Source organism: Cyclopterus lumpus, chromosome 19, assembly GCF_009769545.1.
Source record: "Cyclopterus lumpus isolate fCycLum1 chromosome 19, fCycLum1.pri, whole genome shotgun sequence".
NCBI classification, from domain to species: Eukaryota; Metazoa; Chordata; class Actinopteri; order Perciformes; family Cyclopteridae; genus Cyclopterus; species Cyclopterus lumpus.
The window spans coordinates 10186595-10202999 of NC_046984.1; the positions used below are offsets into that span (position 1 = coordinate 10186595).

The 16405-nt window shown below is 41.1% G+C and overlaps 1 protein-coding gene across 1 annotated transcript in view; it reads left to right on the forward strand.

Annotated features, from left to right (window-relative positions):
- The window catches only part of LOC117748670 (protocadherin-15-like), a 113567-nt gene that overhangs the window by 20305 nt on the left and 76857 nt on the right, over nt 1–16405 (forward strand). Inside the window, exons 6-12 of the mRNA XM_034558647.1 lie at nt 97–216; nt 846–956; nt 3541–3717; nt 9317–9419; nt 10857–10969; nt 12116–12322; nt 14701–14835. Of these exons, the coding sequence (XP_034414538.1) occupies nt 97–216; nt 846–956; nt 3541–3717; nt 9317–9419; nt 10857–10969; nt 12116–12322; nt 14701–14835 (966 nt within the window). The remainder of the gene's footprint in view (nt 1–96; nt 217–845; nt 957–3540; nt 3718–9316; nt 9420–10856; nt 10970–12115; nt 12323–14700; nt 14836–16405) is intronic.

Genomic DNA, 16405 nt, shown 5'->3' on the forward strand with positions numbered 1-16405 from the left:
TACAGAGGATGAAAGTGTTTACGCGTTTGACATCATGCTGTGTGAGCTTGTAGAAAAAAGATGCTGATATTCTACATCTCTGTGTTGTGTTTTCAGCTGACGCCAGTGGGCACCACTATCTTCTCTGGTTTCTGGGGGAACAATGGGGCAAAAGACATCGATGACGGTCCCAATGGACAGATAGAGTACACCATCCAGTACAACCCCAAAGACCCGGTAGGTTTTCCATCTGCCTGCTGAACTCTTCAAAGCTGGAAGTGGCCAGATTATGAACTCATTATCCAGGCTCTTGGCAATAATAATGATAATAATAATTTGGGTTCTTAAAGGAATACTTCACCCCAAAATGTTTTTTATATCAATTACTCTCCCACCATTACCTTGAATTTGTGAAGAAAACTTTTTCTCCCTTGCCTCCAATTCAAAAACTGAGAACATTCCTGATGAATTGAAGAACTAGAAAGCTCTCACAGAACTCGTGGAGTATAATCATAGTATTTTAAACACGTTGGTATAAACGCTTGCTCAGGCGAGCTACTTTAGAGTGTTTGAAGTAAGACTCGTGTGAGATTTGTAAACAAATAACATAAACAAGAGCAAAATAGAGCAAACATATATTAAAACTAAACTCATAACTATAAAATGTTGAAAAAACTAAAACAGTTTTAGAGAACATCATTTTTATTTTTATTTCAAATGCCCAATCTGCTTTTTTTCACAATGCCCTTTTCTCAATTTGCAACAATTCCATGCCACTTTATCTCATAAGCAGCTGTCTCGTAACTGTTTCACTAAATCAGTCAGTAAGTGACTCACTATGCTTGTCATGTTTGTTTGTGTTTCAGACAACCAACAGAACGTTTGACATCCCTCTGACACTATTTGGTGCTGTGGTTCTCAAAGAAAGACTCAACTATGAGGAGATAACACGGTACCTGGTCATCATACAGGCAAATGTAAGTCTTTGAAAATGAAATAAATACATATATATATGTGCCTCCACGTCTCTGTGCCGATATCAAGGAAGCAAGCAAAGGGAAACAGCAAGCTAACAGAGTTCTTTCGGGATGTTCCTGACGACTAATTGTACATCTCTGGAAAAAAAGCGATTCATCATTTATTTATTTTCAGAAATGAAAGCGTGCAACGTGGGCACAGTTTGAATGAATTAGAAATACTGTTACAGTAGCTAGTTATTGTATCAACTGCTTTTAACTGTGTTAAAAAAGAGTGAGCGAAGCATCATGAAGAGATTATTTCCTGGCGGAGACCTCCATTTCCTTTTTTTTTGCTTTCTAATGATTGACACTGAGGAGAACATAGTGTAATGCAGTGATATAGAAACAATAAATTCAGGTTGAATAGTAAATAACACAATTAAGGTGGTATGCTTGTTTTGACAATGTTTGAAGTAAATGGAAAAAAAACAAAGAATTTGATGGCAACAAACTATGCTGCCTAGATAAAGACACCACCAAATATAAGTTGAATAAGATGAGATTCTAGATTACACATTTTAAATAGTGGTTATATCTTCAGAGTTTTAGAGTGGAGATGTGATGGTTGCATTGATTATTCAATTGCACAGAGTTTGCGTTTCCAATTGATTCTCTGAGTTGAATCAATGGAATTGGGCTGAGACTGTTTTGTTCTGAGCTTTACGAAATAGAAATAATACACGTGTTTGTGTATATCCTAATTATCTTGAAATAAAAACACAGCAGTTATTGACCATTGAGATACATCAGCCTGTTGCCTGTGAATTTGGATAGCAGCTACCTTTGTATGTAATTGGATGGCAGATAAACGCCTAACAGCAGATCAACAAGTAATCATTGCCACTGGAATAAGAAATGCGTTCACAAAAGAGTGATTCCACATGAATGCCTGAGCAGAAATCAAAGTGTGTACATAATATTTCTCATGTCTAGTCGCTAGTTGTATTGCTAATTTAGGGGGGGGGCCTCACTGAAATCCACTTTAGTTCTCATGAAGGTCTTCTTTCTAATAAAAACGTAATGGTGTCCACCTAAACCAATTATTTTTCATTCATGCATCTATGTATGAATCATGGTCATACATTTTGGTGTGGGTTTTTTCAAAGGCTTGAAACTTTTACACAGACATTCTCTCTGGAATATGTTACTAGGATTGAGGTAAAGTTTTTGTGAATATGGTGCTGCACGGTGTACCATTCATTCAGTTAGCATTTCAAAACTGGCTCTAATTTCTTGTTTGAATACACCTTTTTCTCATGTTTTGAAGTATCTTTAGCTTCTGTGGTCTGAGGTCTGAGCATTCCCCAGAGAAATGGAGTATTTGAGCGGTGTGTAGTTACAAAAAGGGTTGAATTAATATCCTTTGCGTATGATTGGACGGCTGAAAGGTGGGCGGGCCTAGAATGTTGACGCTCTCAGCGCAACAGATCCTACAGAGGGGAAACGCTTTTTATGGGCTATGCTGCAGTGGTTTGTTTCTTCAAAGGTCATTTAGTGATTATGGTCTGCCGGGATGGAAGCGCCCACACGGCTGTTGGAGATTGAAACCTTTTTATTGCTTGTCCACACATTCGTCATTGAGGGCAAGAGAAATGGTTTAGACTTTGTGTAACGCTCCTCCGTTATCCCTGTGAGAGGGCAACACACTTGATTTAGTTCTTAGTGCTCTTTATTATTGCAACTTGTCCTTTCCCCGGTTGCTTCGATGGCTTCAGCTATTTCCGCTCCGTCGCCTCTGCTTTCCCCTTCCTCAGTCGCTACTGCTGTTTCTATCGGGAAGAGACACAAACACAGATTGAACCCAGCTGAGGCTGATTACACCCCATCCCGGCACCGTTCCCTGAGCCACCCCCCCGCTCCGTCCCCTCTGCAGCTCAGCCTAACCACGCCCCGCCGCCACACTTTGGTTTAAGTACTTTATCTGTTTAGTCTCATCTAAGTTGCATTCTTCAATGAATTCAGAGTTGTGGTACAATAGCTGCACACAGAGGTGTGAATCTTTTATCTTTTATTACTAATTCAAATACTTGAATTGTGTTGTATTAATCTCTTGCTCAAATGTCTAATCTACTTGAATGTTGCTGCAAAAAAGTTGTACTAGCGCTTCCCTACATGTCTGTCCATCCTTTAATGAACCCTAAAGGCCGTGTGCATTATCTGTAAAATGTCTGTTTAATCCTTTCACTTTTTTTAGGCCAATCATTGAACAGCAACAGAGGGAAGTGGGAACAATTCATATGCAAATCCAACTTTATTTGCTGTAAAAATAGCTCATGCCGGTTTTGTTTAAGCTTTTATTAAATATGTTTCCATAAATGTTTAATGATTAAGCAATCATCAAACGTTTATCTACCCTTGAAAGTAGACACCAACTTTTTAAGGCGTGCGCTGCAGCTTTGTTGATTTATTTTCTCTGAAAACATTCAGCAGGACTACGCAGAGGTCATTTTTATTCTAGACTTGAAGATGAAGATATGTAAATATCTACAGAAAAAATTGCAGTATTATCCAAAAATAATATACAATCTCTGTGTCTGCGTAGGACCGAGCCCCCTATCCCAGTGAGCGCCGTACGGCCACCACCACTCTCACTGTGGACGTGCTGGATGGTGATGACTTGGGCCCCATGTTTCTACCATGTACGCTTGTTGGGAACACCCGTGACTGCAGTCCCATCACGTACAGGGCGAATGTCCTGGAGCTGACAGAACCGGTAAGTGTGTGGCTGTTTTGTAGCTATAACATAAACTGCATTGTGTCTGTGTGCATGACGCAGAGGACATGCTCTTTTTGTCTCTGTGTGACAGTGGAAACTGATCTCCTATTTATAGTTCAAATGGAAGGGATGTTTTTCGTGGGCATGCAGTTTAACGCATTCTAAAGACCATGAAGAAATGATGACCTCTGAACTTTCAAACATGGTCAAATGTGTCTGTATGACGCCTGCCGTTACGGCCTGTGTCCACCAAAGAGTTTTCTTTTTCTAGATTGAATTAATCGGGTATCTGTCAACAGGAGATTCATTCAGATTTATAACTTTTAGCTACACAGTATGTACCAATATTTAACTGCCCACTCACCCTCTCTCTTATCTTTTTTGATGTGAAAAAAAAAAGTCTGAAGTTACTGTAGTGTGTATTCATGTATATTTCTTTGAAAATCCAGTGCCTCCCATATTTAATCAGCAATTAGAAACATGTAAAACACTGATAAAATGGTTATTCGCTATCACTTAATATATATATATATATATATATATATATATATATATATATATATATATATATATATATATATATATATATATTTATAGCCTGTAGTTATTAACAAAAAGGTGGTCCAAACAGATGATACAACCATATTTCTTTTTGGAAAAGAGTTGTGTTACACATGACTTCTTGTTTGTTGTTTTTTTACTTTCCTTGTGATAATATATGACAAATTGATTTTGAGAGACTGTTTTGAACAGAAAGTAAAAGTTAGTGTCTGATTTGTACTTTTTTATATGAACAAGTGTTATTTAAAAGTGAGTCTGTATCACCGTATAGTATGCATTCATGCTTACACCACTGTATTCATAATATTGAATTTCAGGCATTTGGCCAATGTTGTTATCAAAAATGACGTACAATGCCACCTTGTAAATGAGACAAAGTTGCTGCAGGCAAAAATCTCAAGTCAGCAGAGCATTCATCCCTAACACACACTCACCCAGAACAGTGTCAAGCCTCGCTGGACATTGTCTACTTCATCTCTTTGTTTTTATAGATCTTTGTCTCTCTCTCTCACACACACACACACACACTCACACACACACACACACACACATTCTCCGAGCCGAGAGAACAGCAGGAGTAAATCAAGTTTACACCTCGTGGTTTTGAGAAGGAGCAAGTGTACACAGACAAGGACAGGGTTTACGATGGATATGTAGAGGGGAGGAGATGATGTGGAGGGGGAAATGAAATAAAACAGGGAGCAAAGGAGAGAGAGAGCGAGAGAGAGAGAGAGAGAGAGAGAGAGAGAGAATCAGACAGAGATACAGAAACATGATGCTGGAAAATAGTTGAGAGGTTTTAAAATCTGAAGTGATGTATAAAACACGTTGCATCAAACATAAAGATTGATTCTCACTTGTCAATTTTCTCCCAACACACAACCGCTGCTGACTCGAGATGTTTTCAGTATTTATAATCTCACAACATCGCAGTAGGAAAGAGGAATGGGATCATTCAGACCAACTGAGGCTGCGTCGCTTCTCCTTCCTATTGGTGGCGTTCACTCTTTGAATGACATTTTGACATGTCAAAGCAGAACATGTGCAGGTGTCATGTCCAGGAAACTGTTAGGTTAAGTTAATCAGTTTCGTGTCCATGTTGTCTCGTGATTTCCTGTTTTATTTTGAAAGTCAACTTTCCTCTCGTGTCAGGCAACTTGTTCCTTCCCCTGTGTGTTTCCCCTCTGGTCTGATTGTTCCCACTTGTGCCCTTAACCTGTGTGTGTGTGTGTATATTGTCTGCATCTCCCTTTCGTGCCAGAGAACCAGCCTCGTCCATGCCATTTGCAATTCCCCAGGTCATGCTATTTTGTTCCTATTTGTTTGTTCCAGTTTATTAAACTGCGCTTTTTGTTGTAACTTTGCACCAGAGTCGTGCGTTTGGGTTCTAGTCCTTTGTTCGGTCGTGACAGCAGGTGTATTTGATAGAGTTAATGATGGCTGCATCGTTAACAGCGCCATCGTTAATGTTATTAGGTACACCTGTAAAGGTCTAAACCTTTATGATGAAGGATTTAACAACTATTAACACGGTGCATATGGTGGTCTGCACACAATTTAGTTTCAGAGGTGGTTTTATTGATATTCAAAGTCAAAATAAGCAAGATAGTCTAGATCAGGGGTCGGCTCTTCAGCCCCTCTGTTGCGGTCCCCTGAGGCTTTGACAAAAAAGAAAACACTTTGCCCAGTAGTATATATATATACATATATATATATATGTATATATATATATATATATATATATATACATTTAAAATGTGCGTCACGTCGGTGTCGAGCGTCTTTCCCTGCAGGTGGCTAATCATGATTTGCAGAGCCCTGCCCTCGGTAAACTGACCTGTATATTTGGTGGACAAAAGGGGAAAAAGGGCTCTTTGCGCAGCAAAGGTTGCCGACCCCTGGCATAGAACCAGGAGACACACGAATTGTGAAATCACTTTATTTAAAAACAATTATATACTTGAACAAACTCAGGTCATTTGAATAAATGTGTTTATGCCAACAGCATGATCTCTCCCATTAGATCCGCCTTAATGAATGCACTTCTATCTTTTTCAAAGCAGCTGTCTCTCAGGGGCCCAATTTGATTGATTAAGGCTGAGTGTCCATGGAGCGAGAAAAATCGCTGCACCCAGCGCCCTACAAGCGCTATCTGGTCACTCTTAAACTTCAAGGCTATCAAACACGAGTACTCTGACATTCTGCTCAAATGAACCCCAATATAATGAACGCTCAGTGTTTATGTTTGCCCACCTCAAACTGTTGAGGAAGGGAGATTGATATATAGATAGACAGAGAGATGGATATCATTCTGAGATGTGATTAGAGATGTGCAAAGGACGGCAGCTCTCTGCTGTCGCTGGGATGTACGGAAGATGGCGAGGTGAAGTGAGGACAGGAATGACTGAAGAGTCCTATAGTTTGAGTCCTAATCAGACTAATAAGATATGACAACCTCAGAGCCTTAGAGGCAACATAACTATTCTCTGACTGTCTGTATCTCACGCACGCACGCACGCACGCACGCACGCACGCACACACACACGCACACACCAAGAGGCTGGTCATTTATGCCGAGGAGTTGGCTGTCAGGCCATGTTCACACATGCACTTCACAAACGTTGCTGCCTCTGCAACTCAGACATTTATAGCTCTGAGGGGAAAATAGATTATTGAACACTACAGTAAACAACTCTCCCAAGACCTGACCAAATTATTTAGGTTGTCATTGCGTGGCAAGTGGTTGGCTACGAGTTACATAACGAAGAACAGAGCATCAGAGGCCACATCACTATATGCCATAACTTTATTCCAACACCGAGTACACCTTTGCAGGACTGCGGAACACCTCATTGTGGAAATCTATTTTTTATGCGATAGGGGAGTGCCGAGTCTCCTTTGCATTACAAAGCCTGTGTTGACATGTATCGCTCAGTCGGAGCCTCACCTGACCACAAGCAGGCTTTTCCCCTCCTCTATTGATTACCTTGCTGCTCTCGTGATCGGCCACCTGCCTGCACAGCTGCTGCTCATTTTGCTCATTAGTTCCATAATTTATATAAAAGGTAGTTTTACCCCCTCACATTTGCCAGGTGGCTGCTGTTGTTGTCGTGTCTGCGACTCAGTCATGTTGGAGACCTGTTGCTGCTTTTCTGCCAGCCGTTTCTACCGGTCGTCATGATTCTGTCATTAAGCCTTCAAAGCCTAGTAAACACTCTTTTATCATTCCCTGCCCAGCTTGTGTGAGTTTCTGGGGGTCCACATATTGGGCATGCATCATTAAGTGGGTTCAGTTTTCATCAGGCTCTCATTGAGTCATCTGTTTTTTACTAAACCTAAGGTTGGTAACTGGGAACCCCTGTTTCTCCAAGTCTGCATTTGTTAAATAAAAAATGGAAAACGGGTAACGTTGGCAGATCAAGATCTTGCATCAACCTGCAGACCTCTCAGTGCTCACCCGATTACTGTCCCGACAGCCGTGACCAGAGAGCTCACAGCGCGTCTCTTCTCCTCGTCCCTCTGTAGGCGCATCTCTCTCCCCCTAAACACTGGCGTTTGGAGGCTGATCTCCCGCATACACTTTACACTTGTGTACAAGTCAATGATATTTCTGTAGTCCGGGGGTCTAAAAGAGGGATGTCCAACTTTGGAGTGGGCATTCAAGGATCACATTTTCCTTTTTGAGGGCAAGCTGATAATGTAAATGCATTGAATCTGAGTTTCTTGTGTACCAATCCATGAAACATTTTACATCTTGAAGGAATTCTTCAAAAAAGAATAACTGTCAGTGTAGGTCTAAAAACACAGATAATATCAAGGATATTCATTATTTATAATATCTGGCACAATATCAGTGCCCGTAATTATTAGAGTTAGTGACACTGAGTGGGACTGTCTACTGTCAGACATCAACTATTTAAATTTTTAAGAGTTGAACTTACACCTTACATTTAACACAAGATCGTTCTTTTTTTACTACTCACTGTCACTTCTGACGGTATTAGACTCCTGTATTGTTGTCAGTGGGGTATTTGATCGTAAAGTCCTGTGTTTGATGATTGTCATTGTTAACACACATTTAAAGCATCTCAGTGTTCTCCGTGACCTGGCTCGCTTTCCCCCGTTCTTCTTTGCTGTTACATCTCCCCCAGCTCCATGTTTACCCTCAACTCCTGGCAAATTCATTTCCCTTCATATATTTACACCCTCTTTTACTCCACCTCATTACTTGCCATAACTTCTTCTCTGTCTGTGTGCCCCTCCTTTCCTCTCCTCAGTGACAGTTAAGGAGATATAGCTCCACGATGGCTTGTAGATTTTAAGTGCTGCACGACAGGTGCTGTGGTAAATTATTGTATGACAGCAGGTGTGTGTGTGTGTGCGTGTGTGTGGAGGGGTTGCGGGGGGGGCTTGACATTTATAGCTTTAGTGATTGTATCCTGTAGACATGTAATGTTTCCCCCAGTAGGGGTCTTTATATCACCCACACCTCAGCATATTACACTATTATAAGTCAACATTATAGCCTGGCCACACTCGCATACAGATGGGGATCCCCACCTGCAGACTCATACAGTATGTGTTCAGAGCAGTACAATGGATATACATAATGGAAATTGGTCCTAATTGTTGTTTGGGGTTATGAATTAGTTCTCCTGAATGTTTTTTTCCTGTTCAACTCGCTCTTGCTTTGCTTAGCCTTCAGTTACATAAGTAAATAGCTTAGGATACATCTTTTCTTCATACCTTAGAACAACTCTATTTTTTTAAATATTTAATATTGTTTTGCTATTGTTTAAAGCAGTAGTTATTTTTAATTAAATCCGGCACTCTTTGCGACAAGTTGTTCTACAAGTTCAAATTTGCTCATTTGAATATTATCTTTCCTTGTTTTTCATTCACAAAATGTAACTCCATAAAGTGTAGGCCTGTGGCGCAAGTTGGAAATGACTCTTTCTTATGTTTGTTTCATACTAATCTATCTGTTATGTCATATGTGTCAGTGATGACTGTGATCTTCAACTTGTGTCTCCAGAATAAGGTGAATCCCGTCAACGTGACTCCACCCATTCAAGCTGTGGACCAAGACAGAAACATACAACCTCCCTCTGAAAGGCCAGGGCTCCAATACTCCTTCCTCATTGGTGGGTTTACTTTGTGTTGGCTTTAGATTGGTTATCACTAGTTATTGGGCAATAAGGCAATGTGTACTGCCAGACAATAGACATTTCTGTGCCACCAACAGCAACAAACCTAGCAGGATTGCTAGGTAATAATAAAGTATTGCATTTGTGTTTTATGTGAAAAAACATGATAACGTACCTTAATTTGTTAAGTATTTAATTGTTTGTATTGGCCGGAAAACAGATATTTATGTCTGCTTTTTTCTCACCAAAAAGTATACTATATTGCTTTACAAACTGTTACATTTGTCACATATAAAGAAGACATTATATAATGGCCAATTTACCAACAGCAAGACAATTCCAATTTCCGGTGACATTTGTTCACATGGGGCTTTACACAACCAAATCTCGTCAATGCAGATCTGTGGTCTCAGGGCTAATTGGAAGAAAAGGATTGTAAGGTTTTTGAGTAAGGCGCTTAAATGTTTAGATGCAGGATTAATTCTAACGAGTATGGGAAGTGATTGTTTACAGGAATGCCGATAGACAGTTTGCAAAGGATACGATGTTTACAATAATACAGCGTACAATTCCTAAGTTGATATTATTATTATTTATGGCAGCAATAGTGCACCATCGCTGCAAGACATCTGGATTAATTGTTAAATTGTGAATGCAAAGCCACAAAAAAGGATCTGCATAGTCTGTCAAAATGTACTCTCATGACTTGACACTGACTTTATGACATATTCCTGACTCCTCCCATGAATATATTCTTTCTCAGTGAGGATTATGAGAGAATCTGTTGAACTCAAAATCTCCCCCAAGATCTGTGATGTGAAAAAGAAAACAACAATTAATAGCAGTTGAGGGTCAGTTGGAAAAATCTTAAATGTTCAAAGAGGATTTTTAGTACTAATTGTCTTCATCGGACCAAACTAAATAATGTTTGGTAATTGCCCTGTATAACAAAATAATGTCAAAGAACATACTGTGTGTTGATTCGTTGATTTTTGCTGAGGAGAAGATAGGCACTCACACAAACATCCGTAACCACAGATCTCAGGGGGCTTATGCTGCCTTGTTTACATGTGCTCATCTCAGCGAAACATGATTTCCCCACAGAGCAATGCAGCATTCTAAAGCTCCACATATGTATAAGTCCACGTGTGTTTCCCACCTGTGGAGAGCAGAGATGAGAAAACTGGGAACACTAGCCATCCCGCTCTGCCCCCCCCCCCCCCCCCCCCCCTCATTGCTTGTATCTTTTATACTCACCCGAGGCGCCCACCAGGCACACATGATTCTTAAACCAATTACTGATGTCTCTCCCTGACTCATATACAATCTACACCACTTTAGTAAATTCTGTTTTTGCTAATTTCTTACTGTTGGTGTCCTCTTGTGTCCCTCTCTCTCTCTCTCTCTCTCTCTCTCTCTCTCTCTCTCTCTCAGGCAAACCAGAGTCCTATGCAGAATATTTCAGCTTGAACAGCACCACAGCAGAGCTCCTGATACTAAAGCCAATCAATAGAGAACTCCACCGCAGATTTGATCTGGTTATCAAGGTGAGAAACACTGGGACTGCAAAAAAGGGGAGGCGTAACTTGATTTTCGAACCAGCATGTTTCTTATGGAAACAACACCCTCCTCCCTCAATGTGCTGTGCTTTTTTTCCTCATTGCACTTAACCTCCCAAATATCCATCAAGCTGTTGATTAGCAAATATGTTATCTTAAATAAAGATCAGCTGCTCCTCCTAAATTAATTTATTAGGGGCTTCCTGGTTTCTGTCAATTAAAAATAGTTTACCAAGAACATATTAAGTGCCAGTAATTGTGATGCATTAGTACTATCTATCACATACTGGGTGGAGGTGTTTTTTGTCTCACTTAGGCTGGTAATGGATTTAGACCACCGAGCATACATCAGGTTTGGCTCTACTGAAATGTAAAAGGCAAATGTTCCTCTACAGAAGGTTTTTGCTGTAGTTAAAGGTGTGCGTGTATGAGTGAAGAGATGACACTGCATTCGGTGTACTTTTGGGATGGCAAAGCTGTTTGATCCCACATGAACTAATAATGAATGAGGGGAAGAGGAGGAAGAAACCCGAGGGAGCAAGAAGGCAACAAGAATGAGATGCAGATGACAATGGCGAGCAGAAAAGAAGACACAGAGGAGAGGAGAGTAAAACAAACAGAAAACACACGGGTACAAAGGCAATCAAACCGTTGTATAGTCATGTGTTCCAACAAGAGTAACATTACGGGGGGAGGTTGGGAATGAACACTGTGTTCCACAATAATCAAACTCGCCGTTCTGGATGGCATTTTTAACCGTCTGGAAATTACAAGATATGGTCTATAATAGACTTTCCACACAAGGAGAAAGCCACAAGCCTTCCCAAGGGGGAGTGAGAGAGTTGAAGGGGAGATGTGAGACAAAGAAACTGAGGCGAATTTGATTCATAGCTGAATCTGATCATAAGACATAGACACTTTGCCTAATTCCAAGGTGCATGGAGAAGGGAATAAGTCTGAAAGGTCAAATTATTTGTAGTATATAGAACAGCTTTTCTGTTTGGACCAATACATTTCAGCTTTCACCTTCGGAAACAAACAAACAAGATTTAAAATAGTATAAAGCAGAAAAAAGGAGCTTGAAGGTGAAGCATTGCAGCCAAAATTAAGATTTATTTTCTTCCTCGCCTTTAGGCAGAGCAGGACAACGGCCACCCCTTGCCAGCTTTTGCCAACCTCCAAATCGAAGTTCTGGATGAAAACAACCAGGCACCCTACTTCCTGGAGACCAGTTACCATGGCTACGTCAGTGAAGCATCCCCAGTGGGAACCACCATAGCGACCACTGCCAGCCTGTCTCCACCGCTGGCCATCATTGCTCTGGATAACGATGTGGAGGAGGTGAGGATGAAAGCATAAAGAGCTGTCTTTGACGAAAGACATCAAACGCATATTAATACTCGTGTTTTGACTAATCAAATTATCACACTTAGTAGAAAGAATAATGCTTTTGTAAATATACGGAATGATGTATTTGCAAAATTGGATGTACTATTGTTTATAGCATTAATATGCACATCTAGCAAATAAACCTTTGTGCAAATAAATGCATTGAATTTGAGTGTTTATGAATACCGTATTCAGATTGTGTATGCATCTTTTGTAGCTGACATCTAATGAGATGCCTGTCGGTATCAGCTGAGGTCGTTCTTCATACCGTTACCTCCTTTTGCCGAGTTCTTTGTCTTTGACAACAAACACTAGTGCAAATTGATTTGCTCTTAATTTCAACGCCTGTCTCTCAATATTTCAAGGCAACTTGTTAATAATTCGACGTGCCATGTAACAATTTGCTAGATGGAAATTTGACGGTTTATCTCAGTTCCCCTAGTTACGGTTCATATGGCTGCTGAGCTCTCTCTTGTCGCATCGCACTTAAACTGTTTACGGAAATAACACTGCTCCATTTACTACTAACATTGGTTTCCTTTTAAACGGGTCCTTGAATTTGGTATGATGTCGTCGAAAGACTTCATATTTTTAACAGGTATCTTGTCGAGTTTGCCTGCTGAAATAAAAAGGAGCTGGCTGTCAGCTGGGCATCACAACATTAACAGCTCATGTTGTAGCAGACAAACATGCGGTTTGTTCCATCCCTTCAGCTTTTGCTCTTTTGTTTTTGAGTTTGTAGAGCAAAATACATAGATGAATGTATGAATCAAAAGACACAACCCTCCAAACTCTTGGTGTGGTGTATCAGTCTTACTACAGTCCCATGGCCACCGCTCTAACATATGGAGACAGGTCCTCCATACCTTGTTACAATTGCAACGCTATGATTGGACAATTGCTATTTGAAGGCGCCGTTTAGCCAACGGTCGCTTGGTAACGTAAACCGTGACGGTAAATCCTTATATTCTGGCACTTTGGAACTTCCCTCGAGGTCTCACGTGTGGTAACAGAAGTAAACAAGCCGATTCCCGTTCTTCAACACAATTTAGTCACCATGTAAACAAAAGCTACAGTATGGTGACAGTGTTCAAACAGTAGGATGGAACCATTGAGGTGTCCGCTTCAGCCCTTCTTTGGGTCCTGAATCTCTACTTGTGCCTTGCAGTGTGTGAAGGGCCCTATCTAATGTCCCTGGGAATCTGGATGGTGAAACCATTTCCCTCTTAAATTGCTTCTCTGTGATAATGTGAGAATGTACAGTGCTTCAGCATTGTTATCGCCGCTGCTTTCCCAAGAGCTTAGTTTGTTGAAGATGTAGCATAGGCGTTTTGACAAAAACAAGCTTTGGTTCATTGCTTTCTAAAATACCCCCACAGCAGGGAATGAGCTTAGTGGGGATAATGTGTGTGTTTCAGTGTGTTCCTGAGACTCTGTGTGTGTTTGTGGAGATTGATATACGTTGAGTTATTTTAAATATTGCTAACCCTGGTCTTTCCTCCACCATTAAGTATCAACAATGATGATTAGTCCTAATTGCTTTTATGTGCCATCCGTCATTTTTATTTGTGTGTGTGCATACGACTGTGTCTGTGTGTGTGTTTTATTAATGACTCAATATCCACACTGGCTACATCGACAATATTATCAGCCCTCCTACCTTACTGAGCCGGCCTGATCTAGAATGAGAGCTCACACACACATACACACTCTCATACACGTCCATATACAGCATACACATACAGACTGTGTGGGGAATGTCAGAGAAATACTTGGATGGGGAGTGCCTCTCCATCACTAGTACATAACACACACACACACACACACACACACAGTCCTCTCAGGAGAATTGTTATTTCAAGCAAACCACTGAGATGTTTTTCATTCACCCTCTCCTGTCTGAGCTCTTCGTTGCTCTCAGCTGTTTAGGAAACATTTTCATTTGTTCGGTTTCTCCACTCCTTTTTTTTCCCTTTTTTAATTTGGAAAATATAATACATTCTCAAAGAGATTTGAGAGAGATATTTGCTGCTTTCGTAAAATGTGTGTCACCTATTGTTATGTGCTCTTTTGATTATTCACTGTAGATTCATCAAGCATCCAATCCCCTAAAATGTCCGAGTGTCCCTTTTTAATTGAACCAATAAAGGTGCTTAGCAGCCATCACTTCGCCGCTGTGGTTGTACCGGGCAGCTGTCAGGTGTAAATGTGCTACAGCTTTATGTGTGCTCTGTTAGCAGTACAGTACCTTTCCTCAGATAAAAAAGAAAACGTGTAATGACTTTAATGTCTTTTCTGTTCCCCTCAACATCTTTCTTTCTATCCAACAGACCAGGGACCCTCAACTCCAGTTCTCAGTGGACAGCTATGCTAATGTTTTCTCTGTGTCTGCTACTGGAATCAGACGATATCTCACCCTGGTGCAGCCGCTGGACAGAGAGACCCAGGACTCCTACACATTCACGGTACTCTACAGCCTTTGCATTAGTGTGCATTATATACAATATGTATGCGGGAGAGAGAGAGAGAGATACGATTCTGAATGCATTTGAATAACTCCCCTCAATTCAGAGATAAAACCCTAGAGGTGGTCTTGGAATGAAAAGACTCTTATCTTGTGAAGAGGTTCAAACGGGAGGCAACATAAGAGGAGAGGAGAGATTGGATAGAGAACAGGAATGTGTCAGGCACCTGTACCTGTAGCTCCACAAAGTCGGTCATGTTTCAAGCCTAATTTAACCCGTTACGAGAGAGAAGTGAGAAAAGTGAGGGGGAGTGAAATTGCAGGGGGGGGGGGGGGGCTGCGTGAGTGAGCGAGAGAAAACACACTTTTAAGAGAGCAGGTGGTTACAGAGAAATCAACCAGCGACAAAGGAGGAGGGCGACAGGAAGCACAAAGAATGAAAGATGTGAAAAGACAAAAAGTGGACACTCATGTCTTTTCGTAAACCAGGAACGTTTAAATCATTTAAATATGGGTTTCATTTTGTATTTAGCACTGCTTCTATACATGTGATGACTAGCAGGGCAATGTGGTGCTACTTTTACTTCCACCGCTGTCTGGGTGTGCCTCACCACATTGTTTCCCTGCCAATTTCAGCCTGGTCATGCTGGCAGCGTGTGTGTGTGTGTGTGTGTGTGTGTGTGTGTGTGTGTGTGTGTGTGTGTGTGTGTGTGTGTGTGTGTGTGTGTGTGTGTGTGTGTGTGTGTGTGTGTGTGTGTGTGTGTGTGTGTGTGTGTGTGTGTGTGTGTGTGTGTGTGTGTGTGTGTGTGTGTGTGTGTGTGTGTGTGTGTGTGTGTGTGTGTGTGTGTGTGTGTGTGTGTGTGTGTGTGTGTGTGTGTGTGTGTGTGTGTGTGTGTGTGTGTGTGTGTGTGTGTGTGTGTGTGTGTGTGTGTGTGTGTGTGTGTGTGTGTGTGTGTGTGTGTGTGTGTGTGTGTGTGTGTGTGTGTGTGTGTGTGTGTGTGTGTGTGTGTGTGTGTGTGTGTGTGTGTGTGTGTGTGTGTGTGTGTGTGTGTGTGTGTGTGTGTGTGTGTGTGTGTGTGTGTGTGTGTGTGTGTGTGTGTGTGTGTGTGTGTGTGTGTGTGTGTGTGTGTGTGTGAAAAAACGGCATATTGTATGAGTTTATGAATCCTTGTGTGTACATGCATCCATTTGGAAGTTAAAGATGGGAAAAGCAGAAAACCTGGCGTATTGATTGAAAGGCAGAGGTGTACAGTAATCATCATGAAAGCCTTGCAGGAGAAATTAAACTCATGGAGGAGGAAGAGAGAGGATGGGAGAGGAAGGGAGAGAGATGGAGAGAGAGAGAGAGAGAGAGAGAGAGAGAGGGAGGATTTCCATTTTAGTCAATCAGCTTCTTGGCAGATGAGTTTGCGCCAGAGAAGATTGCTATCAGTGAAGAAGCTTCTGCACTTTGATATGCATCATGGATGGACTATTTACATTAACACATTTCATTTGTTATTTTTAATGTGTGTGTGCTGAATGAATGACAAAGGAGACCAAGATCATGACAAAAAGCTTTTTTGGGAAGA